Raw genomic sequence first — 27,634 nt, 5'->3', positions numbered from 1 at the left:
TGTCAGCAAGCAATTTCAAATTATCACCTCTTGTTTGAAACTTCATCGAGCACTCCGGGTCGATAGAAGCACCGACGGATGATATAAAGACTGCTAGTTTTACAAGAGCTTACATATAGCTTACATATAGTTTTGAAAAATATTACAGTTAAAAAGTGAGTCCCGAAGCGTTTAAATTCAAACGTTGATATTTTACAATTTTGAATTTTTGAGTACATAAAAAGTTTTAAATATTTCAAGATTTTTAAAAAATTTGATTTTTTTTATAATTACCCCAAAATTCATATTTTATCTTTATTCAAAATAAGCTAATTTTAATTTAAGCTAAATTTAATTAAAAATTCAATAGTTTCATTTAATTTTAACTATAAAATTTCCTAAAGATATCCGGTGTGTATATGTTTTTCAAGAATTTTTTTGTATAGTTTGAGTTTTAAATAATTGTAGAATAATAAATGAGATGCTTTTGAAATATTTAATTATCTGCATTGCGTTGACTGAATTTTTATAAACGTTAATATTTATTAAAATACATTTAGTATTGTCATCTAGCTTCGATTTGAATAGTTCCTTGTTTATATTCTTGTTTTAATTATCGATTCATTAAATAGCTGATAATCGATAGTTGATTGAAATAAAATATCTTTAAATCCTACAAACAACAAATCATTTCTCTTTTATTTTAAAAATAATGAGATTAATTTTTCTGGTATCTTATAAATTTCTCATACTAATTGAGATAATAAATTTCTATTATAAAAATAAAATCAAAATACTCTATCTAAAATATCGCATGCTAGATAATTTATAAGACATCCTTTTTTTTTGTTATAAATCTTATATCGTAACAATATCGTCTTTTTTTATCAACTCATTAATTTTTCATATCCTTTGCATAAAGAAGCTATTATATTAAAAAGTATTTTTAATATAACATTGAACAAAAGATTACATGTTAATTTTAAACTAAATGTATCATCATAAATAACATTCCATGATAGAAGAGAATAAAGGAAGAAAATGGCTTCGTTAAAATACTCAATCTTTTTTTGCGTGAAGCGAAGTAGTAGTCTTTTATGGAAATCATGATCTTAATGCAAACAACGTTGCAGTTTGATCGTAGGGGATAAATCAGGGTAGTTCTAATTATATTTCGAATGCATTTTGAGCTGTTGAACTGAAGAAAAACTTGAAGATTCATACGTGAAGAGTCGAGAACGCCCGTCATCTGACTTTACACCCGCACCCGGGTTCTCCTAGTTGAGGACGTCTCCAACAGGTGGATCGCGAAGCTACGACGCTACCCTGCGTCCTGAGAGGCTTCAGTAGCGGTCTATGCCGCGGCATGCGAATGTTTGGATTGGGTAGGTTCACGTCGCTTTCCCGCACACCGTCAGTGTGACATTCGTGAGTGCAACGTGACACCCGTGGACTGGCAGCGCGCTCGCACGCCTCGAGGGTCTTCGATCATTTTCCACTCCTCCTTCTTTCTTCATTTTCTTCTCACGCGAATGGCAAAGAGTACGAGCGGCTTACACGCGGGTAAGTACTGTGTCTGGTCGCTCCCATTATTAGAATCGGACCGTGCTCCGGATCGATACTGATTCTCTCGTCGTCTCTCTCGTCGGCGACGGATGCTGCGGCGAGAGATTTTCCGGCTTAATGTCCTCGGGGGAGGAGGCGAACAAATTTTACATAATCGACGCAATCGATTTTCGTCGACTTGTAATCTCAGTACGGTTAAATTCCTGTGTGGAGATGCGCTCGTTCGACGGGCATGCGAATTCGAATAAAGCGGTAGAATGAGAAATGACGCTTATCATTGGTATTTATTTGTCACGTGCAGATCACTCCGGTGCTTTCTGCATAATGCCTTTGTACATTTCTTGATTTAAAAAAAAGCGTAATGTAAAGACTAAAGAAAATAATTTAATACTGATCCTTGTTGGAACTAGTGATATAAAATTTAAATCCTAACTGATCAAGTATTAGCAGTCATTAAAATCTTTCCTTTTTTATTAAACTTTTACTTTTAATTTTACATCTTAAAAAATATCAATGGAAAAATATAAATATAATATTTTGAAGTATAAACAAATTTCCTTCTCTGCTGCAAGAATTTCAGGTTTTGATACTGTTTGATACTGTTTTGTTCTTCAATTTCTCTTCTATGAATTATTTATCTTTTATTTGATATTTCGATACGAATTGAATAGGACTCGATAATAAAGATGTGATAAGGAATAATGAAAAAAGGAATGTGAAGATAAAATTTTGTGAAGTTCAAATTTGTATATTTACATGATAAACGATGGATAAACGAGATGGGAATTATTTATCTGGTAAGTCCACAGAGACGGAGCTGCAATATCCTCTTCCTGTTCGCGGTAACACGTGAGTTCACGTGTGAAACCAGTAATTTAGTCATCCTGTTCCGCGTCACGTTATGCGCGAAGTTGAATTTCGGGTTTCGCGAAGCGTTTCATAAAGACATAGTGGGTACATATGGGAGAGAAAATATCACGTTTAAAAAGTAGGTTCTTCGCTGAATCGTACGTATGCTGCCTTGAGCAATGCACTGTCTCAGGAATTTCAATGAGGATTCAGCATTTTTTTTTCGCTTCCTTCAGCGTCTTACATAAGGCGCGATGTACTATTTTTCTCGTTGCATCCGGTCCCGTGTCCATCGTCCCGTGTGCAACGTGTGCAAAATTATGCTAATAAACGCACGCGCTATCGGTTATTGGCAATCGCGAAATCGCCTGCGATTGGTGGATCACGGCATGAAGTAATTTATTACTAACCGATAAGAACGTTTGCCTGCGAGCTCATCGTATCGATTCGAGTTAATTCGCAATTGCTACGATTGAATTCATTTGCCTATTAAGGAAAATTATATAGTGCCGTTTCAATTTTTAATACTTTTATTCAATTTAACGTTATTTACCGAGCAATAATAAATTTCAGGACCTTAATTGGACTAAATCAAACATACAGATGTTGGTTGAGCAAATAAATTTAAATTGATTGGAATCGTACGTTGATGTCTACGAAATTACGGGTTTCGAGATATCTGGAATCGAAGAAAAACAGGGAAAAGAGCGGAGGAGGAAAGGGAGAGACGAGAAAAAGCTCGAATTACTCTACGGTTTCATGTAACGTACAAATGTTACGCGTCCCTGGTCGTCGTACTAGTAAATTAATGTCTGCGGTGGATTTCTCACGTGTCACCGGAGTATCCTACTTTCTAAATGGCAGGAAAGAAGCGGGAAAAACTGCTAGACCGAATACCCGCGTGCGGAATACTCGTAAAATTTAAACGGTAATTACGTTAGACCGATTCGCCAGCTAATAAACGCTAATTAATCGCGCAAAATCCTTCCATGTGTTTCTAATAAAAAAATGTTCATGATTCACGTAAAAATGCACATGGAATAAAATCGCGATTTATCGTACACGGGCGTGACGAGAGGCGTGTAGACCGTGGAAAAATGCACGACAGAGCCTGTTGGTAGTGGTAAAGCAAGATCTCTGCACTCGATGCGCAGCACGCTCGTGTTTACGCACGATTTTTCTGAATATTTCGCCGGCGAAACCTTCAAATGTAACACCATTCGCGCAAGCATCGTGGAAGTTTCTCCGCGCTTTCTAATTGCATGAAAAAAGCAGTCGTGTTTTGCATAATTAAAAATTACCTTTCTATGAGGTGCTGCTGCGTTTGCAACGAGGGAGAGCTGCTAATTAAATTTGCGTATAACGGGCTTTAATATCGCCTGCTTGATATATTTATGAGACAATTTTGTAAACGTTATATTTACACCGCGTATATTACTATATAAAAATATCGTTAATGTACTTACGCGTAAAAAATTTTCCTCTCGACAATATCGTGCATATGGGATAATGTATTTTTGGTCGTCTGTTAGTAATGTATAAAGCGAAAGTCAAATTATAAAGGCGAAGAACGATTAGTTAATGGAATATTTCATAATGTGCTTGAATGTGCGCGAAGTTTGGAATATCAAATCTCTTACGAATCGTATAAACATTTTCAATTGCGTTTTTCAAATAAAACCTGGGAAGGTAATCTGAAACGGATAATCTTAGCGATTTTCGATTTCTCCTCGATGTCTATTTCGCAAATTGTGTCGCTCCTCTTTGTCATCGAACATGAATAGCGAATGCGGTTCATCGAACTTTAAATATAATTTGATGAGGTACACGCATCCGTGATTCCCAATGCTTCGGCAGCACCGTGCCGACGACATGTATTTATGCATGCGACACGAGAATCGCATGAGCTTGAATCGATTGCACACATCGTGCAAACGATGCGAATATTTTCTACATTCTTCTTCATATTCATAAATGCATAAATTTTGTTCTTAATTAAATTGTTAAATAAAAGGAATAAAAGAAAAAAAATAAAATATGTTTACATTATACAAAAGGAATAAAATTAAAAATAAAATCTGCAATTTAACTGATCGCTCCTGCGAAACAAGCAAAACAAGCAAATCTTTTAAATTCATATAACAGATAAATATGTTTATCATGCTGCTCTCTTTGCTCATACTTCCGTCTGCGAGCATATTGAAAGCAGATTTAATAACGTTCGTCCGATGATAGTCGCGTGTGTCTAGAAGTCGTGAAGAGGTTCCTCACACACAGGGAGTGTTCCGGTGGTTTATTTAACTAGGAAATGAGAGAGAAAGTGCGATGTTCGACATGAGAAATGAAATCTGGAAGAGTAACAGGGTCAATTATAAGAGATACCGCTGGGAGAATAATTGACAGTTTTTGGCAGTAATTTAACATCTTTGGCGACACTTTAATTATATCGAGTGAAGTTTGAGATCGATGCGAGCGCTATTTGATAAATGGCGCCTGCAAAAGAACCCGGAAATGCGTTTTTTATGACACGAAACGTTGCACAATGGTATATGACACATAGAGTGGTCTGTTATTGATGATACCAACCAATGGGAAGATCTTAAACGTAAAAAAATAAGTAAAAACCATAATTTAATGTGAAATGCAATTTTTCTGTAAACATGGCATCTCTATAAAAATACTCTGCAAAGATAAAAATAAATTTAAGTGAAAACTCATAAAATCTTTGCTTACTTTTGTCCAGGTATAAAAAATTTCTTGATGCAAAATATTTACGCAAGCGATCAGCGCAAACCGCCTACTTTTTGCTGTTATGTAATAAAAACGGAGAGAAACCGGACGAGATCTGTTGTCTAATTTTATTTTCGCGAGCTGTGTAACGTTTTGTATATGTGGAATGGGACTCGTGACACCTGCGCGATCGGACGTTCAATTTACGAATATTTTAAGCTACGTCGAAGGCGAGCGTCCGCAGAAATTTTTCGAGTCGAAGGCGAAGGCGAGGCGGAGTTCTTAAGTCTAAAGCACGAACTCTTTGTATCTATAGATTTCTCTCTTAACGCGAAAGCATTCAGTCTGCTCGAGGTGAAAGTTGACTTATTGTGCAGCGAGCGTGCAAAGTGTCTCGATCGAGTATTTGCCATGGTATATCTGTCTTATCGCTGAAAATTGCCGGTTATTCTTCATTCGCGTATATCATTAATCACTTTTCTAGAAAAAAACCAGCACGAATGTTTAGCGAGAACCGATTGAAAAATGAAGATTCTAACAAACGTAAGATTTTCAGCAAAAAGTCAAGTTAACAAGTTGATCTAAACATTATCGGGGTACAATGCGCTTTTCGGATTTCTATCTTTCGGATTCGCGATATGGAATGCCTATCGGAGCATGAAGCTGGAAACAAGTAGATTAACAAATAACGAATACAATGTAAACTGATACATTGGTGGAATCACGACAAGTTTAGTTAGATACCGCTGAATCTTGATAAGTGACGGATCTTTTAATTATCAAGAGGAAAGTACATTTATTACTTTACTACTTACGCAAGTCTAATGTAAAATGTAAAGTACTTCTTTCGAGAGTTTATAATGCTTCTTATAATACTTTTTACGAAATAACGTATCGGTAGAATAAACAGCTTTTAGAGTAAAATAACAATATTCACTGAAAACCAGTTCCGCCTCGCGCGACGTGATGTTGTTGGTATTTCGCCAGCATTTAAAAATGTAAGTCCAAAATTTTTTATTAGTTTACTTATTACGTACTTAACTGTTGTTTTAACAGCGTGCTATTAAATTGCACTTAGATTAAACTGCGCTTAGAAGCCTGTGAGAGGTAATTAATAACCGTCTAATATTACCGAAGAAGTACAAAAGTTAATTCGTAGAAGTCATTGCACTCATTTGTCTTTAATAGGCGTCGTAATTGCTACTATTTCGCGCGTAATGGTCACTACAAATTAGTACCTGGGAGGCAACCATTAAACGTACGTGCGGTGCACAATAAAGATCCGTAACAGCTGACGAACGGATTTTTCAGAAAAATCCGAAAAAAATTACGGGATCGTTTGTTTGATAGTGAAATGAAATATATCTCTCGTTATTCGCAATAAGCGATTATCGTAGCGATGCGAGATCTGATCGTGAGTTGGATCGCAATTACGTGAAATTCGTAGGAATTGCTTTATTGCGACGGAAACAGTACAAATTAGTTTTTGTTCCTTTGTTTATTTATTCTCGCGCGTATCTATCTAGGAAAATGTTACATACACGAGGCATTTGTATTCACAAAATGTCGCAAGTTCATCTCTTTCACACGCGTGAATTTCACATCTGGAAATGATATCATTTGTCTCTTAATTAGCGTTAATTTAGCCTAATGTCGCCGTAAAATGGCAATGAAAACGCTGAAATACTTGCGAGAAAACGCGAGGAATGCGCAATTTACGGAGAATGATGAAAGCCGCATCTTCCTTTCCTTTCTGCCAGATGCAGAATAATCATCATTTATGGATAGGCGATAAACTTTATCTCTTGCGCGACGTTGTTCGCCGAATGAAAAAGATAGCGCAGCTGTTTTGAACTGGAAAATCATTTTTTTTTTTTATCAACGTACGGCCCTGAATTCCCGGATGCCGTTAGTCGAGCAGGCCGTTCTACTTGTTCTCGTGCCGAGCGAGACTTTGTCAGCCTTTCTAAAGCGCCGCTTGAGAGTCCTGGGGCTGGTGAAATATTCTCGAGGCATCTGCAAATCATCTTGACAGTACACGATAAAGTTTGCCTCGAAGGGCAACGGACTATAAAACAACTTCGTCTCTCAATTCCCTCTGCAAGGGAGAAGTGAACTATAAAATAAGCATATAAATTGCACTCAATCTAAATAATTTGTTCCGATCGTATTTTTATATTCAACGATACAAAAATGACAAAAATAACAGAAATGAATTATTATCTATATTATCGTCGTTTATTTATCGTCGACTCGATAAATTTGAGATTTTAATTTTTCAAGTTAACTTCTCAATTAACTTCTCAAACAAGAGTGAAACATTGGATAACATTGCCACGCGGTGCGCAACGGGAGAAGTCTTTCTAAGCTATGGAAAGAGGCATGCGGATGCGTCAATTCTTTTAAAATGCCATGGATCTTTCATGTCACGAGGATGCAGGAGTGGCGGAATAGAAAGAGCCAGGCGGCTGTTGTAATCGTGAAAACTCGCAACGCGGCACGTACCAGTGTCTGTATAATAGATAAAAAAGCGAGATGAGAACGCAATGGAGAGGCGCGTGCACACGTTGTTGTGCACAGTGTTGTCCAATTAATTTGCTTTGTATGTTTATTCAGACGTCGGTGAGAGAAGAGGAAAAAGAAGAGAGAGAGAGAAAGAGAGAGCCGACATTTCGCGGTAATTAGGTAATTACCAGTATTATTGCCAGCTCCGAAGTTTCTTACGCAAATCGAGTAAATCGACGATGGACTTTTCGCTCTTCCTCAGGATATGTCATTCATTCACTTTTCATCGGGGGGGGGGAGAGGGGGGGGCAAAAAAGTGATTACGATCCAGGATTGTGTTTTGCTTCGTCAACCGGTTTCGCATCGCGTCGCATTGCATTTTCGAAAACCGGTCTCGTGTGAAAACCGGTCTCGTACCGGAGTTCTCCCGGAGTGAATTGTTGACGATAACGGAATATCGCAACGACGAAGGAATCGATGATCAAGCACACGTAATTATCATACATTACTGCTTAATGAAGGCTCAGCGTGTCCTTGCGTTCATAATTTTGATCAATAAAGTCAACGTGCTTGCATTTGTAAGGCGATCTGACGAGATGCATGACGATTACAATGTTGACGATCACAACTTCGAGGCGATTCCCGCTTTTTTTTGGAAACACGAAGGAGACACGTGATGGGGATTTCTCGCAATGCGCGTGCATTCCTTTAACCTTATAAGGTGCACGCAAAACAATACGCGTAATGCGCTTTAATAATAGTGGGAATGTCCGAATGCGTCGTTCGAACGCAAACTGGTTATTAGTTAGAGAGGCGGAATTAATCGCTTCTTCCACTGCGTTACGGATGTTTATTCTACTTCCGCGTGATATATATAATCTCGTTACAAGTTTTTTTCTCGGCATTATTACATTCTATATTGACGCATCTCCTTTTCCCGTATTTTGTTTTTTTTTGAATGAAGAGAATTCGTGATTACCGACATGATAACAGACGCACGAATCTACGCGATTCTCAGTCTAATGTCAAATCAGTCCCTTATATTAAAATACAGCAATTTAATTTGGCTTATGATTAATATTAGAATATTTTGCTTATTAATACATTTTAATTTGTTAAAATAAAGGGAGAAAATTATGATTTTCGTCGCATTATTTTAGAATAATGTCTGAGCCAACATCAAAGCTTTGATCTCGTATTCCGCATAACGTTTTCCGACGATTCTTCTATTGCGCACACTAATTTCCAATTCTTCCTTCATTCCGCATCCGCAAGTAGTGAGACTTGTACGGTAACACTTCCACGAGTCGTTTAGCCACTAATTTAATAAGAAAACGAAGAATCCTGTGTTCACGCGAAGGAAAGCTCTGGGTATCATGATCCCCAATTAATTGCAAGCGCGATCGCTCGGGATAGAGGGCCCGGGCTGGAAGATCACGCACGTGCACGTGCACTCACGCACTCACGCACGTGCACGTGTACTCACGCACGTGTACTCGCGTTAGCGCGCTCGACGAGAAGCGCCCACGATCGCCGTAAGAATTTTTACGAGCGAGTACACGAGAGAGAGCTGTCTCTGTGTTTATGAGTTAGAAGTACGGGAAGTTGTGCACCGCCGACCGTGGAACCCGTCGTACCGGTTTCCACCGGATTCCGGTCCGCACCACGCCGGTTCGATGGCACCGGGAAGACATGGACGGGGCGATCCCTGCCCTCGAGACAGCCCTGCGGCACCCCGACCACGATTTCACGTGTCGACACGCTGTCATTTGTGTTTTAACCAGGTCGCGCGTACGTATAAATTTAGATAATCTTACGCTCGGACGCTCGGAACATTTTCTATCGATCGACATTAAGTTTGGAAAGTCGAAAATTGTCGAGCGCGAGTCATTCTTTACGTTTAGTCACGTGTGTCAAAGAAGAGGGAAGAGAAAACCAATTTCGCGAGAGATTTGTCTTTCGATCGATTTGAAATTTAATTTTCTCTTAAACAAAATTTGATTGAAATATTTAAAAGAAGGAAATTTCTCTCTTGAAAGGGAATAAACCTTGCGATGCATATATTTGATATTTCTCGTTGCAATGCTGCTCGTCTTCATGCTGCTTTTATTATTACGTTCAGGTTTATGGTTTTCATCGTCCAATTAAATTGCGTAAATTTCATTCCATTTCAATTTCAGCATAGTTCTGCGAGATTCCTTTGCAAGGTGTGCGATAGCCGCATCCCTATCCCATTGCAGATAAAATGAATGCGCGGTGCAACCTGCACGTGCAACCTCGTGCGTCTGTGTCGCGGAAACCGGTGGAGATAACTAAAAACTACACAACATTGGAAGATGCAGGGATACTGTCGGCTGCATAAATCTCCTACGCTTTATCACATCCAGAATGTCGGAAGCGACGCGTGTTCGTGATATATCTCTGAATCTTTTAGTTATTTGTCCAGTTGCTGCGAGACTGTATTTTTCAAACAAAATTATGTATTATTACAAATTAATATATTAATTGACAAGGGGTGTGTGTTATTTTTGATTATTCTTTTCGGTCGTAGTACTGAAAAATAAAATTTCTTCATTCTATACGTTTTAAAAAATATAAACCCCTATGAAAGATTACAATTATTTTTTTAATTTTTTTTTTAGATAACTTGATGTTAATAATATATCTTCTTTAATGCTATTATCAAAATAATGTACGGTATGTTGAAAGTTATGCGATCCAGAAATTCCTAAAATACATCTTGAAATTTTAATGCTTAATAACATCATGAGCGATTAATTAAAAAGAATTTATTAATCGCAAATATTATTATTATTTATAAAATGTGATAAGCTGTATAATTAGAAATGTTACACTCCGCAGCTGAGTGCAGAATTATTACGCTTGACTCAGACCGAAGTCTTACAAACGGTTCCGGTTAATACTGCATAAATCAAAGGCAATTACGTGATTTCAAGAACTAACGTATGAGGACGTGTTACGATCTCACGGTTGCGCGTGTGGAATCCCGTGCGCCGTATGCGTTTACGCTCTTTGAAGCGGAATAGATTCGCTTGAGTGCACTTTCTCAGAGGAATTTATTCCAACCGATCTATACGATCTTTAAACCAGTGTATCATATGTGCAACGTAATGCACCATACATGAGTACCTTAACGAGATTTTCTGCTGTTTTTTTTTTTTTTTTATAACGTTACGGGTATGACGTGGGATCGGACATTCGGCGTTGTTCTCTGTGAAATTTAAAGCGAATTTTTTCGAAGAAGAATATTGAGTTTCCAAGCCAAAATGAAATTTTTCATAAATTACATTTAAAAAGACATGAACGAACAATGACACATCGCATACTATATTTTTCGCTTACTCATTTTAAATTTACGTCTTTTAATAAAATTTTATTTTGAAGCTTAGTTTCTCTGAAATATTAAAATTTGAAAAATTATGGCAGAAATAATAACCTTCCGTGATATTTTTATAGAGAAAAATTGAAACAAAGAATAACTTGCAAGAAGTAATTTATTTTCTGTCAATTTTGAAATGACAGCGTCCTATATACAGCGTCGTGCAATTTTATTCATTACTTTTCATTTTCTTCGGTCTTACAAACTGAAAAGACGCATAATAGATTCGTGATTTAATAAAAAAATATGACCATATGTATATTTTAGTCAATAAGAGAGTTTCACATTCTTTCCTTTGCCTGGAACCTGCACACGAAGTCAAGAATTGAAGGCTCGGATACGAACACTATGGCCGCTCATAGTATGCAAATTGCGCGAGTTCATTGACGCCGATAGACGCGACAGCGTATAATAAAATAACGAACCTATTATAATGTCGGCCTATTGTCTGGGCAGTTGCTCTTTGTGACCCATCTAACACGACACGATCCTGCATCACACGTGCGGTGCATCGGTTTCGACGCGTTACAGCCCTTTTGCATGATGGAATTCATCATGGCTCGTGCGCAGTCGGGTCACGGCCCGAGGGGAATACGTGAGAGCACGTATCTACACATGATTTGCGTGATACTGTCGCTATAAGCACATAGGCAATACCTATATGCGACGTATGTATCGTAATATCGTGTATGGAATTCCTGCATACGCGACGTCGACGATGCTGACAGGCCTAAGTGCATCGACTGCGTTTAAAAATAAGCACCCGAGGAACTGCACCAAGGGGGATCGTATTCCTCTGTCTTCTTGTCCCCTTTCAGGTCTCTGTGTTTACGCATGATTATACCCGGCTCGTAGAAAGGTGGAAGCTAGGGGTAGAATTGGGGTTGGAGATATCCACGAGAGATGTCGATAGTTGCGTAATTTGTTAGTGCTCTGATTAGATAATAAAGAATAAGATATAAAAGAAAAGACACAAAATCGGCTGAAATTATTATTTTATTAATTATTATTATTGTTAATAGTGAAGCAGTTGCCTTTTCATTTTTACGTGATTTTACGTGATTCTGATAAGAATTTTATGTTATAATTAATTTTTGCGTTATGTTGCAGAATGAATTCTAATAATAGCATAATAGCATAATATTTTTTATATATATTCTGCATTTTACATATATTCTGATATTTAATTTGAGAACCTTGATACGAAGAATTGGTTAATTAATAAAGGAGAGTTGATTTGACACAGATTCCAATCGAATAATGGTTGACACAGGAAGATGTCGTAAAATGTTAGTCTGTTATCACCATTTACCTAATCATTCATTCATAACGTCATGCAAGGGAAATTTATTCTTATGTAATCTTGTGTATTATTCTTACATGCGGCATTTTAATCGATATCGTTTAAATAGAATTCGTTGAGTTATCAATGATAATATATTTATTTGTATATCTGTAAAATGCTTAAAAATAAATTTTTACACTTTTTGTTATTTAGAAAAGTGTATAGTATTTTTACAGTTTGACATATAAAATAATTTTAAAACAAAAGAGGTATGTAAAATTTATATTACATTTGTTATGTTATTGTAATGGTGATTTATTTAATAAAAAATTTAATAAAAAGAGAGAAATATAAAGAACAAGTTTTATTAGAAGTGTATTTCATTTTATCCGGAATTTCGACGTCGCGCAACATGGTGAATATTGAAAGATGTAATTTAATAGGTATCAGCCACTGTTGAAATATTAATGGCAACTCAGATGCTGCACAGTTTATCTCTAAACGTGAATTTTTCAAGCTTTTTACCATGGGTGCATGTCATGCGAGAAATGCTTTCTAGAGTGTTGTTAAATTTGAAAATGTCTTGTCAATGAAAATTTTACTTATTCCATTCCAATTCTATTTTTCGCATATGCGCACATATGCTCGCGTGTTCGACGAGATGAAATCGGCGCCGAAAATGACGAAATCGCACGCAAATAGCCGAGAATAACATCTCACTCGCACAATACATTCAGTTGTGGTCCACACATGTGTATGCATCGCAAAGAATAGCGGTTTTCATGGTTCCTTCAAATTTCTCGGATGTCTCAAAGGATCCCTCGATATTAACTTTTATTCGAGATGGCAACTGATATTTAAGAGATATATTTAAAAACCTTGGGACGCGATGTTGTGAAAAGAATTTCCTGGCGGGGCAAGGTTTCTCGCGATCTTATTTCTTTTTATTCGATTCCTTGAAAGCATATCCATGAAAATAATTTACTAAAAGGCTTGGCGTTGAAATTTTCTTGCTGCCTCATACAACAAAAATCTTTTCTTAAAATTTCTTCTTGTCTCTCTCTCTCTCTCTCTCTCTCTCTAACATTTTAGTAATTAAATATTAATATAAATGCATTTAAAAAATCTGGATAAATTTTACGGGGAAATAAATTTCTTTTCCCTACAGATGCATTATTTAAAAATATCTCTTATTTTATGTCAGTTCTTTTGATGCAAGTAGTTATTTTTGCAAACTTGGCAAACAACAGATTAAAAACGCCGCGATGAACTTTAATTCGACGGGTGAAGTTTTATTATCGGCAGGAGCCGAGATTTCACGAAGCTAAAGCTTGTTCAACAGCGGGATTGTTCGGCGTACTGCGAACGCAACGAACAATGCATCGTTGCGTTGCAAGAAGAGTTTTCAGTTGCTTTCGCGTTTGCGAGGGAGCGGGAACACTCCGAAAGGCAGGATGGAAGCTTTTAATGTTGCTAATTGAGCCGCAAAGTAAAAGAGTAAACAGCGTATCGATTTAAAAGTCTGTACACAATTAAAAGATCCAATAAAATTCTCCCATTATTTAATAGTCAACAAAGCTAATTCTGCTAATAGCAGATGATTGATTACGACATAGATGTACAAAGGGGATGTCTATTTTTGTACTTTCTAGGAAAAAGAAAATTACGAATGATTTTAATAGCCGTATGACATGTGCGTAGGAAGAAACCAGTAGATGATTAACGTTAATGCTCCCAGTCGTGGTATGTAGAGGTCGCCGTGCATCAAGGGTCACACTTATCTCATTGAGCCCTATCAAACTCAATTACGGACGCTATAATTAACGTTCCAGCTAGCTGGCCTACTCGAGCACTGATAGGCACGAGAGAGGGATGTTGTTATTATCGAAACTCATGCGTGGGAGGATGAGCTATCAGGTGGACAAGTGGCCGGAAGGGGGATTTGTGGCTAAGAAGAATCAAATGTAAATGTTAAATGCAAATGCATAAGCGAAAATGTATAATCAACTGGCGCGGTTGTCAAGAGACAAGGATGCGGTCAGTCAATAATGCGCTTATAATGTCGTGATTAGAAACAGACGGCCGGCGGGTCGAATAAGTAGGAAAAGATAGCCAAGGAAGAAGAGTAGCACAAGTGAAAATGAACAATCATTGATCATTTTTTTGTAAGATAATTAATAATAATTTTTTAAATTAATTAGCGATATTTATTTGCGCAAGTGGAGAAAAAGAAATGCTATCTATCTATAAATTATTTAATAAATTATTTCTCAAAAATGATTTTTTTTTTGTTACATCTTTCTCTTGAAATACTTTAATCGAGATTGAAGAATCAACGAAGAATTCAACGAAATATTTCTAGGGCACGATCTGACGTAACTCGACGTCGTGACGTCTAAAATTACAAATTGCGAACTTCCTCATTCTTGTGTTCATTTCGACTCTTCAATCCGGTCTACGATTCTATTTGAAACGCTCTATCATATACGACACACTACCACTCGTATAACGCAATTGCACAACGTAACTCCTCTTGGCTCGCCGCAGCAGGTTGATGATGTACGAGGCGAGGAGGATGATGATCGAGGCGATGCCAGATCGTCTCCCAAGGGGGGAGAGATCATTGGCAAACTTCGAGGGAGAGAAAGAGAGAGTGGGAGAGTATAGCAGGTTCAGTCCGCGTCGAACCGCCGCGAAGCGTGGATTTGGTGACTCACGATCGAGTTTTGCCTTTTGTCTATCGTTGACTTTGCAGTCGCGACATCGCGATCGATCGTTGTCCACATTGAATTGACGTGACGAATGTCGCCGATTTCGGAGAAGATTTCACCTGACAGGTAAGTCCCGCTGGCGGAAACTCGAAACTGTCACCTCGCTTCTGCCGCTGGCATTGTATTCAGCATTTCCGAGACTTCGCGCGAGATTGACATTTCTTCTTAACGTAATCGCCAACGGAATAATTTTAACTCTGTCATATTTTCGCGATGGTCGAGTCTTTCCAATCTTAGTTTCGCGAGATAAATAAAATCGTGCGAGGAATAGAACGCGAGTGTAGAACGTCTGAACCTTTCGTTTGATCACGCGATCAGAAGAGCCTAAATTGGATTTGCAACTTGAATTGGGTACAGTGACGTATAAACGAGCGCGAGACTACGACATTTAGTATTATAAGTCAAGCGTAATTTTTATTTACGACTAACGCAAGTCAGGATCGACACATGTATATTACGCGTTATATTAATTTTACCAATCGCTCGTAGTTTGCGTCAAATCGCAGATCTGGCGAAACCCGACCTTCGACTCTCGATAGCAATTCACTACGAGATTGGCCAGACGGTTTGATTGATGGAGCGTATCGTAGAAAATTACTTCAGTACACTTTCTCGGAATAATATTCTTTTTTTTTTTTTTTTTTTTTTTTTTCAATTTGGCGTCGCCGTGGATTCAAGATTGAAATTGCATCGGGCGAGTGAGCCCGTTCTCCAGTTGCCAGAAAATAATTTAAAGTATTTGGAAAATGATGCATAGAAAGAGAGAGAAAGAGATAGAAATCGTGACACGTTTTAAATGTAACCATCGCTACTGGGCATTTTAATCACTGGATATACATGCGATTTATTCTCGCATCAGTTTCACCGGCTCCTCCGCTTGTCCTATATCGGGGTGTATCTGTTTGAAATCGCATTGTGTCGAGCAGGTGCTTCGTTATCAAATGGAAACCAGAGATTGGTCGCGCGATAACGTACTTCCGATTTATCCGCTTCTCTCATTTGTTTTGTACGTAAGCCTTGTAATCGTTGAATAACTGATTGCGGTGTACGCCGTTGTCGCGACGAGGTAAAATGTGGGCGTTTCACCGTAAATAATTGCTCGATCGAGATACACACGTATGACAGTTACGGTACACGTTTCTGAATATATATATATATCAGATAATCTTTATTCTAACGGCATGACGTAAGCAGTTCTAGTTATACTAAAATTATTAATACAATTTCAAACTAAAATTATTAATACAATTTCAACGCACTGCGCTTAAAAAATTTTTACAGTACATTTTTTTCTTACATAAAATATTTATTTATGTATAGATTAAATTATGTATAGATATTTATGTATAGATTAATTAGAATTAAATTAATCTAAAAATAAATTTGGAAAATAATAACGACATAACGAATAAAATCATAGACTGATTATTAAAAAGTTAAAAGACTGGATGATATTTTGGACATCTTTGTAACTTCAATAGTAAAATAGCTTCGATTCGTGAGAAATAATTATCGTATATCTCAGATCCAATTAATTCGTCTGATAAGAACTAGTGCGTTTGCAGATTTTTAATTTGCGTATCCAGGGAGAATATTGCGACCTTCACTATGTTTTGCTGGTTATACGTCGTTAATGTTGATTTAGTAGAGGATGCATTGTACGGTCTTGACGTACGTGGGAAACAACGTCCACATTTCTTTTCGTAATTCCCCTGCTATAGTTATGTTGTTAGTCGTATCATCTTGGCCTTTATATATTCACCTTGCATAAGCATTCTCTCTTTTATCCTACCTTTGACAGCTCTCTCTTTCAAAGGTCAACTATCAGAAAAGTTACTCATAATTTCTTCAAAGTTGATTTGAATCCTTCTTTCTCTAATTACAATTTCTATCATATAAGTTTCATTAGTATATATAATATATAGGTTTTTTTTCTCTACAGATGTAAAAAGATTTTATCTGCATTTTATCCTTTTATCCTGCATATACTCCGTATTGTATAATATATTTATGAGGCTAGAATAAATTTTATTACGTTCCTTATTACGTTTTCTTTACGTAGATATCTGCAAGGGATATAAACATTTTACGCTTGATATTATTCCCGTTATCTTTGTTGCTTTCGTTGAATTATGCATCGTCGCTACGCTCGCGAGCGTAGCTCATCTCGGAAGTATGAATGCCGTATGAATTGCTCGGTGATACGATATACTGTTAGTCAATCGCAGAGGTAGGGTGTAAAATGAAACATTGCCGGATTAACCCGCGCCATTGTCTCTGTCGTTCATGACACGGTGTGTCAATCTTACAATAGGAAGCTACACAATAGTCCTATATTGTAGCTTCCGTGGCGCGTTGTGATGTATGATTGGGAATAACAAAAAGTGTGCACGCGCGCGAAAATGCATTTGTCAGCTGCGCGAATGTATGAAAAAAAAAAAAAAAAAAAAGCGAAATAATGGCATTACGAGTGGCATGCGTCATGCGATATAAATGCCGCGCGAATTGTATCGGACCCAAACTCCATACGTTATCGATAAAGAAAGGTGCTATATCTCCACAGCTGAAGGTTACATGTATATCTGCGTGGAGTTATACATGTCTATTGCAATCAATGCACAATAATTATTCATTATGAAAGAAGATGTGCGGCGAGATTAAGACGCACCTGCGGAGGTGTCAAATCGTGCAATGGTGTGTGAAATGACGTGCTTCAATCTCGCTTTTAAATTTTTTTTTGCTTTTTTGCGCGCATTTCAATGAAATCTCTCTGCGACGTTGTTTTATACCCGAGAATATAATTACAAGAGGAAAAGGCATTATACGTTCTGCGAGTTCCTGTGCATACATCTTTTATGAAGAAGTTTTAATTATCTTTCTCCTTCTCTCTCTCTCTCTCTCTCTCTCTCTCTCTCTCTCCTTCTCTCTCTCGCTCTCTTTCTCTCGTAAATAGCAAACTTAGATTAGAATAATATATCGCGTTAGTTTCTGCGAGCTTGTCAGACACGTTTAGATTATTACGTTATAATTATAAATGTTGGTAGGAAATGTTAGTAGGAAACTGTGATAAATAATAATTAGATAAATCGTAAATCGTAAATTTGTAGCGTGAAGTTTGTTAACTTCGACTACTTGGATGCAGGCGCGACTGTACTAGCAAACGACAAATTAAATTACGTCCCTCTTACTTACATGCATCTAGGTCATTTGAATTGAGGCCTATTCGCTGCAATTCTCAAGGCACGAGTATTTTAATGCTGTAGCATTATTACTAGAAACCTTGATTGGCAAGCTTGCACGATTGAGTATCCGAGCTATCAGCTTTTCGGGCTATAGCTTTACCTTGTACTTCGTTTATATTAATAATCTCATTGCATCTCGTTCCATGCCGTATATTTAGATAACCTGTCATAGTCTAGCTTAGTCTAGTTTCACCAAAGAATTATTCATGTGAAATCTGTACTGTTTTCTTTTCTCACTTTGGAAAAGAAGAGAGAAAGAGAGAAAGAAAGTGGACAAGTACATTTATTCAATGAATAGGATTTATCTCACATGAATAAAATATTATTCACTAGAACAATGAATAGAAGAGTTACGATAAAAATTTACCCTACTAGATTTCAGATGGGAACAGACTACATGAGAGAGAGAGAGAGAGAGAGAGATGAGAATCTGGACATATATCTGACATCATCTTATTCATGCCCACGCGTGATTCATTCTAATTCTGACCCGCCATTTTCGAGCATCTCGCGTCGATGAAATCAAGTCGGTAAAATTTTCATAAGAAAAAATTAAATCTTAAGAAAGTTTCACGATTGAGAAAGGACTTTAAATCTTCGTTCGAATTCTACCTAAATGAAAATCCGACATTCAGTGACGTTACACCATGGTTCTACCCCCTTTGCTTTGCCTGTCCCATTCCCCCCTTTCGAAAATAATCGATGATCTCATGTCGAAATGAAAAAATCTTTCCTCGTTCATTCGGAACATTCGGCAGGCGAATGAAAGTGTGGTACAATCCTATATCCTTCGCTGTCGTCTGTCGTGGTACGATGTTCATAGAGCGTGTCTGCGACTGGTACGCGGTCGCACGCCGCTTACTCACACGTGCAAACGAGAGACGCACACGCGTCCACATTGTTGAGACGCTGTCAATTCAGAACCCGCGTGCACGAAGCTAACTAGCACACGCGAAGCGTGAGAGAGAGAGAGAGAGAGAGAGAGCGCAAGGCCAGGGATGTGTATATCCAGGGGAGTGTGGTATTTCTCGCAGGAAATGCGAGAATGTTTCCCTCTGTAAATGTTAATCACACCCCTTCATCTCCCTTCGTCGTGTTGACTGATAATTAACCGCGGAATTACTGGCCTTCGCTGACGCGAAATGATCGACGAATCAGACACTGGATTTCGCACTTTCTTGCGCGCTGCTTATCAAATTAACAACACAAACGCACGCTTCTCTACGCTGTTGTTTATGTCGCTTCTCTACGCTTTTGCAATTTTAAATTAAACATATCTGATTTGTAGAAAATAAAAAGTCATTAAAATTAGCGATAGGGAGAGATTAGAGAGATCGATTTTGACGATGCTTTAATATTTACATTTAAATTGCATGATTACCTTTATAAGAATGTTATAAACAGTTTTTAGAATTTTGTTTGTTGTGACAAAAATGAAAAATTATATCTCTGATTTGTGCTTATCACGTGGTACTGACCCGCGACGATACACGAGAGAGTAGCACGTAGTGCCCGGCTGTACCACTCGCGCGATCACGATTTAACCGTGACGCAATCTCCGCGCGTCCCTTATATAGCCTCCAAGGAAATCATCTTCGTACTCATGGTACCGCCTGTTACATTGTTAACCGTTGCCTCGTGAGAATATGTAGAAACAATCCACGTGATATCCTCGAAGATTAAACGAGCCATCCTTTAACCATCCTTCTCGTGACTTTGATCGTAGAAATTGTGCTCCACTTAAGAAAGAAAAAAAATCGGAAGAACCGAACTAGACAGATGCAATGGAAATTTTTAATTATTAATAATAATTTTTTTAATTATGTATGCTAGATTGGTTAATTGGTGTTGGCAGCGATTTGCGATAAAAGATATATTAATAATAAATTTATTATCTGATTCTCGTAGTTCTTCGAAATGAATAATTAAAAAATTTATGTAATCAGAAAATGGTAGATCTCTAATTGCAACGAGAGCAATTGGATGAATGTATGCAAATTGAAATGTAACGCGTTCTTCCGCATACTTTGCACGCCAATTAACGCTGATCCGCGGAATTAAGCCGGAAATTTACCCGCGTTCTGAAGCATCTGGAGAAAAATATGATTATCCTTTAAAACTATTCTGAATTACTGGATATTGTTATTATTCATACAGTTGCAGTTCTTAATTAAAGAGCATTGTAATATTCATTGGAGATTTAACAATAAAGAGTTAATAATGTGCTTGCGCTTAATTCCAATGATATCATTTCTCGGACTTTTCATGTCACCTGAGATAAGTTGAATTAATAATCTTTAACAAAAACAACTTTAACAAAAATTTGCCGAGTTTCTAACTCTTTTTGACCTGTAAGAAGGATGTATGAATGAATATATTCCCCTTCTAACCATTATGTGCACGATATGGCAGTATGACGTAAGGATATGCGTGCAACATGATAGCGCACGTTCGTTCCTTTTCATTATCTGTAAGCATTGTATTGTATCTGTAAGCGTGGAGTAGTTGGAAGGTTTTAAAGCAGTTAAGTGAAATAGTGTCAAAAGAGATAATTCGTTAAAAACAAGATATTATATTCAGTTTTCTATATAATGTATTTATTTAAGTGGGCTCGAAGCAATTAACTGCACAGCTGTGCGCCCCCGATTTTATCGTATCTTTAATAAAAAGCGGAGCGTTTAATTTGGCCGATATTAGTTAAATTTTCGCATGGAAATTTATACCAAGTTTGCATAATGACCGTGACGAATAATAGGTTCATTCGACATGGCTAGTGTGTTAATAAATTTAAATTTCCCAAGATACACTTATGTAATAAGCAAAGGCCAGCACATGCGTGCCACACGCATTCGCAATCACGCAAGGCACGCATGAAATTTATGAGTTATTTATAAAAAAAATTGTAGGGTTTTACATGAGAAAGAGCTTAGTCGGTTTTCACAAGTATATTCAATATTGTGATTATATGTCACATGGCCAGGAATAAAATTAAACGAATATTACTTGGGGGAATAAACTTGTACTACAAAGCGAAAATATAATTGTGTACAAATTGAAAATATAAATAAAATTAATTTATTAAATCAAAATTTATAATAATAATAATTTATTAAATTAAAATATTTAAAACAAGTTTTATATTCAGTTTAAAGATAAGAAAAGTTATTTTATTATATTATTAAGTAAAAAAGTAGAATATATTTATATGAAAAAGAACAATGTTTGAAATATCTTTACGTGTCACGTGTCAAGAAATAATATTTAAATGTTTCAGCAAGTTTCAAGACTATATTCAATCACAGTAAGGCGCCATGAAGGAGGTCCAGGAACAACAGCAGCCCGAGTCAATGGAATCCAACGAGTCAGTTTCCGGCTCGAATGAATACGCCTATCGACCTCTCACGACGAAGCACAGACGGGCCGGGAGCACCGGAACAACCGGCGATGAGGAATACACCACGGATGAAGATGAGCTCTACACGGACGAAGCTGATTGCGCCACGCTACATCCGCCTCATCCTATTCTCAAATCGGACCTCGCGAGGGCAGCTACGGACCTCTTCGGTTATGCCACAAAATGCGAGGACGAGGATGAAGAGCCCACTAGTCTATTCGACGAGGATGATAACAAGTTCCTAGGTGATAGGTATGTTTATTGACTTTTTTTATTGACTTTTTACTTTTCTATCGAAATCATCTTTTTATTTAGTATATGTAATTGATTTTTGAAATTGCTTTCGATAAAATGAAATACGAAATTTACCATAATGGAGAATTTTTATTACGTTTGGTTAAATACCCGATTAGCGCAAATTAATTTCATATACGTTCTTTAAACGTATGTAACGTTTCGTAATCGTATACACATATGTTTAAAAAATGTATATGAAACCAATTGTGCTACCCTGGGTATTGAATGAATTTAATTGATTTTCTATTGGTTTTCTAATATCCAATAATTGATTGTAGTAACGAAATTTAATTTTTACTTTGTCGAATGTATAATAATAGTAATAATTTTGCTATGATTGCAAAATTAATTCCTTTTTTGTAGAAAACGATGCTACATTTAAAATTTTTAATTGATATTCGGGATTGCCGGATATCATCGATTATATTATTATTATTGTAATACTTATGTGTGTTATGCTATCGAGAATAATGAGATTTGCATATTTTAGTTCCAATTCAACCAAAACTACTCCACTATTCGCATACAACGAAAAGTTGCAAGGTGTCCTGTCGCGACATCGAAACTTATCAGAAGAGAAGAAGTCCGTGAAATCCTGCGAAAAGTTAAAATCTCACGAGTCGGAAGTCTTGGAATCTCAAGCTCAATGTACGAAACCTTTGGATTTTCGGTTGAGCGAAGATGACTCTGTGAGAGAAACTGCCGATGAGAAACTCGATACGGACTTGAAAAAGGAGAAGTCCTTTGAAACAACAAAAAGACTCTCCCTCTCTAAAAATACGCATGTAATTTCAATCTTCGCTTCGTCGTATTTTAATAATTCTTGTACAAATATATAATATTACTAATGCTCACTACATTTTATACACTAATATAATATTACTATATACTTTACATAATTATTTTGTGAATATTTTTTTAGCTGGGAGAATCATCAAAGCAAGAATTGTGCGTTCCTAAAAAGACTAACGGTCCGCCATCGCCTACTACTCTGCAATGGGGAAGAGCAGTGGCTGAAGTAAAAGAGCATGCAGTGGCCAAATTGCAAGAAGAACTTAAAAGAGCTCATGAAGAATTAAAATTAAAGGACGAAGAAGTAGCCAGACTCTCGCGGATCAGACAGGATGTAGAAGCCGAGCTCGAAGAACTCACTGCCAGTCTCTTTCAAGTTAGTGTTACCAATTCCATATTGTTAGAAGATTAAATAACGCACATTTTATTACAATGAAAAAATTAAATCAAAGAACGAATTACAATACTAAATTATAAATAATAAAATTGTACGCTTATGTAAGATATAGTTTTCAATATTAACAGAGAAATGAAATTATTTTATTAATATAACAATTTAAGTTATTAACATATTATTATATAACATATTATTATATAGCAGTATAAATATAACAATTTAGATTATTTAATATAAAAAATGTTTATTATAGGAGGCACATAATATGGTTCGAGAAGCTAACGTACGTCAAGCGACGGCGGAACGTCTTCTGGAGGAGAGCCGCATGAAATCGGAAGTGCTCGCAGCTGAAGTAGCAGCTTTGAAAACTTTGGTGCTTACATCTACACCGTCAAGGCCCAATCCTCATTTGCATCCTCAAATTGACACGAAGGGACGCGTTAGTAATGGGGAGGAGAGCCAGCAAGGGCTTTTCACAAAAAAACATCGGAGGTAATTCGACCTTTTTTGAAATTTATAATTCTTTAAAACTACCGAGCATTTTGAATGTGGAAATGACAAATTCAAGCAGTACGTCATAATAATTGCACATTTGTTATATTGTTGGTAATTTCGAAAAAATATTTTTATCTGTTATAAAGTTTTATTATTAAAAAGAATTAAAGTTTATATTATGTATTTCGATAATTTTTCTAAACAAAAATAACACATAATTAAAAATAACACAATAACAGTATATACAGAATAACTACTTATAAACTATTATAAATTATAAGAAACATAAAAAGTCATATACTTACTTAAGTATTTATGTTTATTTTTTGCAAGACAAAATGCAAATTTAATAACACGGTTAAAAATAATTTGCAATTCTGATACAGGTCGCCGTCGCATTTTAATTTAAAATACGGTCGCGAGAATTCGCCGCCTGAATCACCTGTGAAAGAACAAAGGCCGCCTCTACCAATCGACAAGGAGACTCTTGAAAGAGATTGGAAGCGTGAGCGTGAGAAGGAGAAGGAAAAGGAATGTAAGGACTTCGGTCTGGAAGTTGATCCAAGAGTGCATACTGAGTTTCTGAGGTGGAAAGCAAATCCCTGCATCGACAAAAGTGATCCCTTCGTTGGGAGGGTATTTAGGGAGGATATCGACCTCTGCTTGGATTTCCCAAATAAAGAATTGGGGGCTAGGGTCAGACAAGCCGTTTTGGATGGTATCATATTTATCGAGGCGGTCAGCGATAAAACAAAACTTGCTTTTCCCAAGTACGTTTTCAAGTTTCTATGTTAAAATATTTAATATCTCAGGATATAATAAAAAAATTACAAGATTTTGTGCGTTTATTGGATGATTTAAACACATATTTCTTATTATTAATTGGTGATATTTCTATATTTATTTTCATATATTTATGTTTCTGACATAAATATTGTTATAATCTGATTGGAACTTTGCAATTCTATGTTTCTGTAATGTCTTTATACATTACAATTGCATACAATTTGCAAGATTTGAAGTTGATGCAACAATAATTGGAAGATTATATGCTTTTATTCACGATGGTATTATTATCACAAATGTTTCTATAAAAGTTTTGTAAATGTATGAAACAGCGATAATATTTCGATTTCAGAAAATGTGCACTATTGGAAACACCACGGCAATGCCATTATCGTATGCGGCTCAGTGATCAAGAAAACCAATGGCACTGCATTTCGCAGATATGTCGCAATCGAGTAAGTTCTATATAATGGTTATTTATATTCATTCGAAAAATAATAGAAAATTCTGTTTTGTAAAGAATATTCTGCTTTCTTGTAGATCATAGCGGTATGTGATTTTCTTAATTATCTAAGATACGTTGAGCGTGGTCTCGTCAAAAGTTCAGGTATGTTTTAATGCATAATGATAAATAATTTATTAGAGATTTTGTTCTTTTTATATATAACGTACTTAAAAATAAAAAAAAATTTTTCAGACAAATATTTTAATGTTTATGTATTAAATATTGAAAGTAATAAAAATCAAAAATAATTTACATTTTTCTGCTAGTACTTATATTTTTTAATCTACTGTTACAGTTCACGATGTTTACTGGGAGATCACGCGGTTAAGAAGAGAAATGGTTTTTGCACGATTGGGTTTAGCATTGTCGTCCTGAGGTTCGCGTAGACGAGACGTCATCTAGTCTCGAATCAATTTTGGGCAGGATTTATTGTTCGAAAATAGAATCGATTCGTGGATTGTGCAAAATCATTTCATGACGCTCTCGTCGATTCGGCCTTTTGCACAGTGAAGGGAAAGATGCAATGTTGTAATTTATCTTTGAGATATGTACGGGATGTCTGATTCCTAATGATACATCGCTTGTATAACGAGTAGAGTGAGTCAAACTGAGTAGAAAAGTCTTCTACCATTTTATGATTTTCAGAATTAGTAACGAGTTAATTACTAAAGATCACAGAATACGGCGAGATATATAGACGTGAAGTCTACAATTAACAGAACATTTGCTTATAGTGCATATCTCCAAACATTTCATTGCATTTCTATCGCAAACGCGTGTTGGACGATTGTATTTCGTCAAGCGTTTGCATTGGCCGACAGATCGGGCGCGCTTATTCTACGATTTTAATAACTCGTTAATAATTACGAAAATCGCAAAACAGTAGAAGACTTTTCTGCTTTGACCTGCACACAAGCAGTGTACTATTAGAAATCAGATATCATGTATATCTGAAGTCTCTCTCTAATTCTATAAAGTAATTCTGACGATAATATAACGTTTCTAAGAAATTTACGTGCTATATATTTAGAAAATTATACTGTATGTTCATAAAAAATACGTATGATATATTCGTGAATCTTCCATTTTTGGTTATAAATATTTTACATGTAGTATGGATAATCAAATTAATTCATGCATATATCAATGCTCACTTCTAGTTTTACAAAGATAGATGCAGATTTAGATTTCATATTAATTTTGCAATAAAATATTTTCGTGCACGTAAATTTTTTCATCTATAACAGTTTCTTTTATATAATTATTTGCGAACAAGCTGTAAAATGACAATGTAGCTGATTATAAGGCTGTGAATGATCTTGACATGCGGATCAGACATTGTCGATGGCTCTACTAAAGAAATGTAAATAACAGAAGAAATTTTTGAGATATTGTATCATGTTTTTTGAAGTTTAACTGGACATCGTCGAACTTATTGTTAGATTCATGTGAATTATAAGAGTTCAAGTTTTGGAACTGTTATTCCATGAGATAGTTAATGGTTAACAATCATATTATATATATGAGATCACTCGATTCACATCGTGATTTGATATTAACATTGAAGAGAAAAAGAAATTATACTTAACTAATTATTTACATGTGAATATTTGTATTTTTGTTACAAATCAGTTTTTTATTTGTCGTCATGCATTGTGAGAATAATTTTGTTATTTTGTTATGTTAATTTATCGATGTTATATGTTGTGTTAGTCCTTAATCTGATTAATAATTTTTACTAAATCGGCTACTGATTATATAAATATATTAAAATTCTGAAGTATTTGCATCGTTATTAAAAAATATAAAATTGTCTAAACTTCCAATTAATTAATACTCATTGTAAATCACGATGATGACTGCATTATTATCACTCATACAGAAGAGCTACATCTGTGTGGACCATATAAAAATCTCCAAATTCTTCGTGTAAATAAAACTTGAAACTTCTCTCATGTTATATTACGATTCTATATGTCTATCATAATGCGTCCGGTTATATGGACTATTATTTGTTTTTACTCTATAAATATTAGTATATGACATATTGTAAGTAATACATTCTTTCATAGAGATTATATAAATATGTCAATCAAAGCTGACGGTTGTGTCAGTTCTATGTATCTTGTGGTTGTATATAATATATATTTTGAATATATATTTTGTTTACGAAAAAAATATTCTTAACTCTAAATTTCGATATACTAATTAATTTTTTTTCGAAGCAAATATTTGCGGCAATTGTCTGGTCAATTCACTCGATAATTCGAAGCATCGAAACTGTAGAAATGAATATAGATAGTTACTTTGGCACTGCGAAGATTTGATGATTCTTCTTGTCTCTCTGTTGTCTTCCATCATTTATCGCGCTTTATATAAACATCGATACGAAAACAATTATATAGTTGGTTCGCCATTTTTTGAATTATGCCAAATGCATAAGCCAACGATAAAAAAAAATATAACGTTCCCTAAAATGTTACGGGATATAGTGAAAGACTTCTTGTAAGCATTTCTTTTGTGAATAGAAAACATGTTAATTGTATATCAAATGTAAATAGAGTCTTCTAACATTACTTGAGATCGAACTTGTATTAAAAAAAAAATAAAAATAAAGATAATCGCTATTGTAAAAAAAAAA

At 35.9% G+C, this 27,634-nt stretch overlaps 1 protein-coding gene across 2 annotated transcripts; it reads left to right on the top strand.

Moving 5' to 3' along the window:
• The first annotated feature begins 1,317 nt into the window (after positions 1-1,317).
• Positions 1,318-27,634, top strand: LOC105428422 (guanine nucleotide exchange factor for Rab-3A). 2 transcript variants are annotated; one of them, XM_011640741.2, is made up of 9 exons: positions 1,318-1,542; positions 21,602-21,973; positions 22,509-22,803; positions 22,941-23,186; positions 23,461-23,699; positions 24,089-24,472; positions 24,841-24,943; positions 25,029-25,095; positions 25,289-27,634. In XM_011640741.2, exons 2-9 carry the CDS (start codon positions 21,639-21,641, stop codon positions 25,366-25,368), a joined length of 1,749 nt encoding a protein of 582 aa, XP_011639043.2. In that variant the 5' UTR covers positions 1,318-1,542; positions 21,602-21,638; the 3' UTR covers positions 25,369-27,634. The 2 variants fall into 2 exon arrangements, with proteins under 2 accessions (XP_011639043.2, XP_011639042.2); XM_011640740.2 differs by lacking the exon at positions 1,318-1,542 and adding an exon at positions 14,972-15,151.

Source organism: Pogonomyrmex barbatus, unplaced genomic scaffold (genome assembly GCF_055798465.1).
Source record: "Pogonomyrmex barbatus isolate J1 unplaced genomic scaffold, ASM5579846v1 scaffold2, whole genome shotgun sequence".
NCBI classification, from domain to species: domain Eukaryota; kingdom Metazoa; phylum Arthropoda; class Insecta; order Hymenoptera; family Formicidae; genus Pogonomyrmex; species Pogonomyrmex barbatus.
This window is presented reverse-complemented; position numbering and strand designations above follow the sequence as displayed.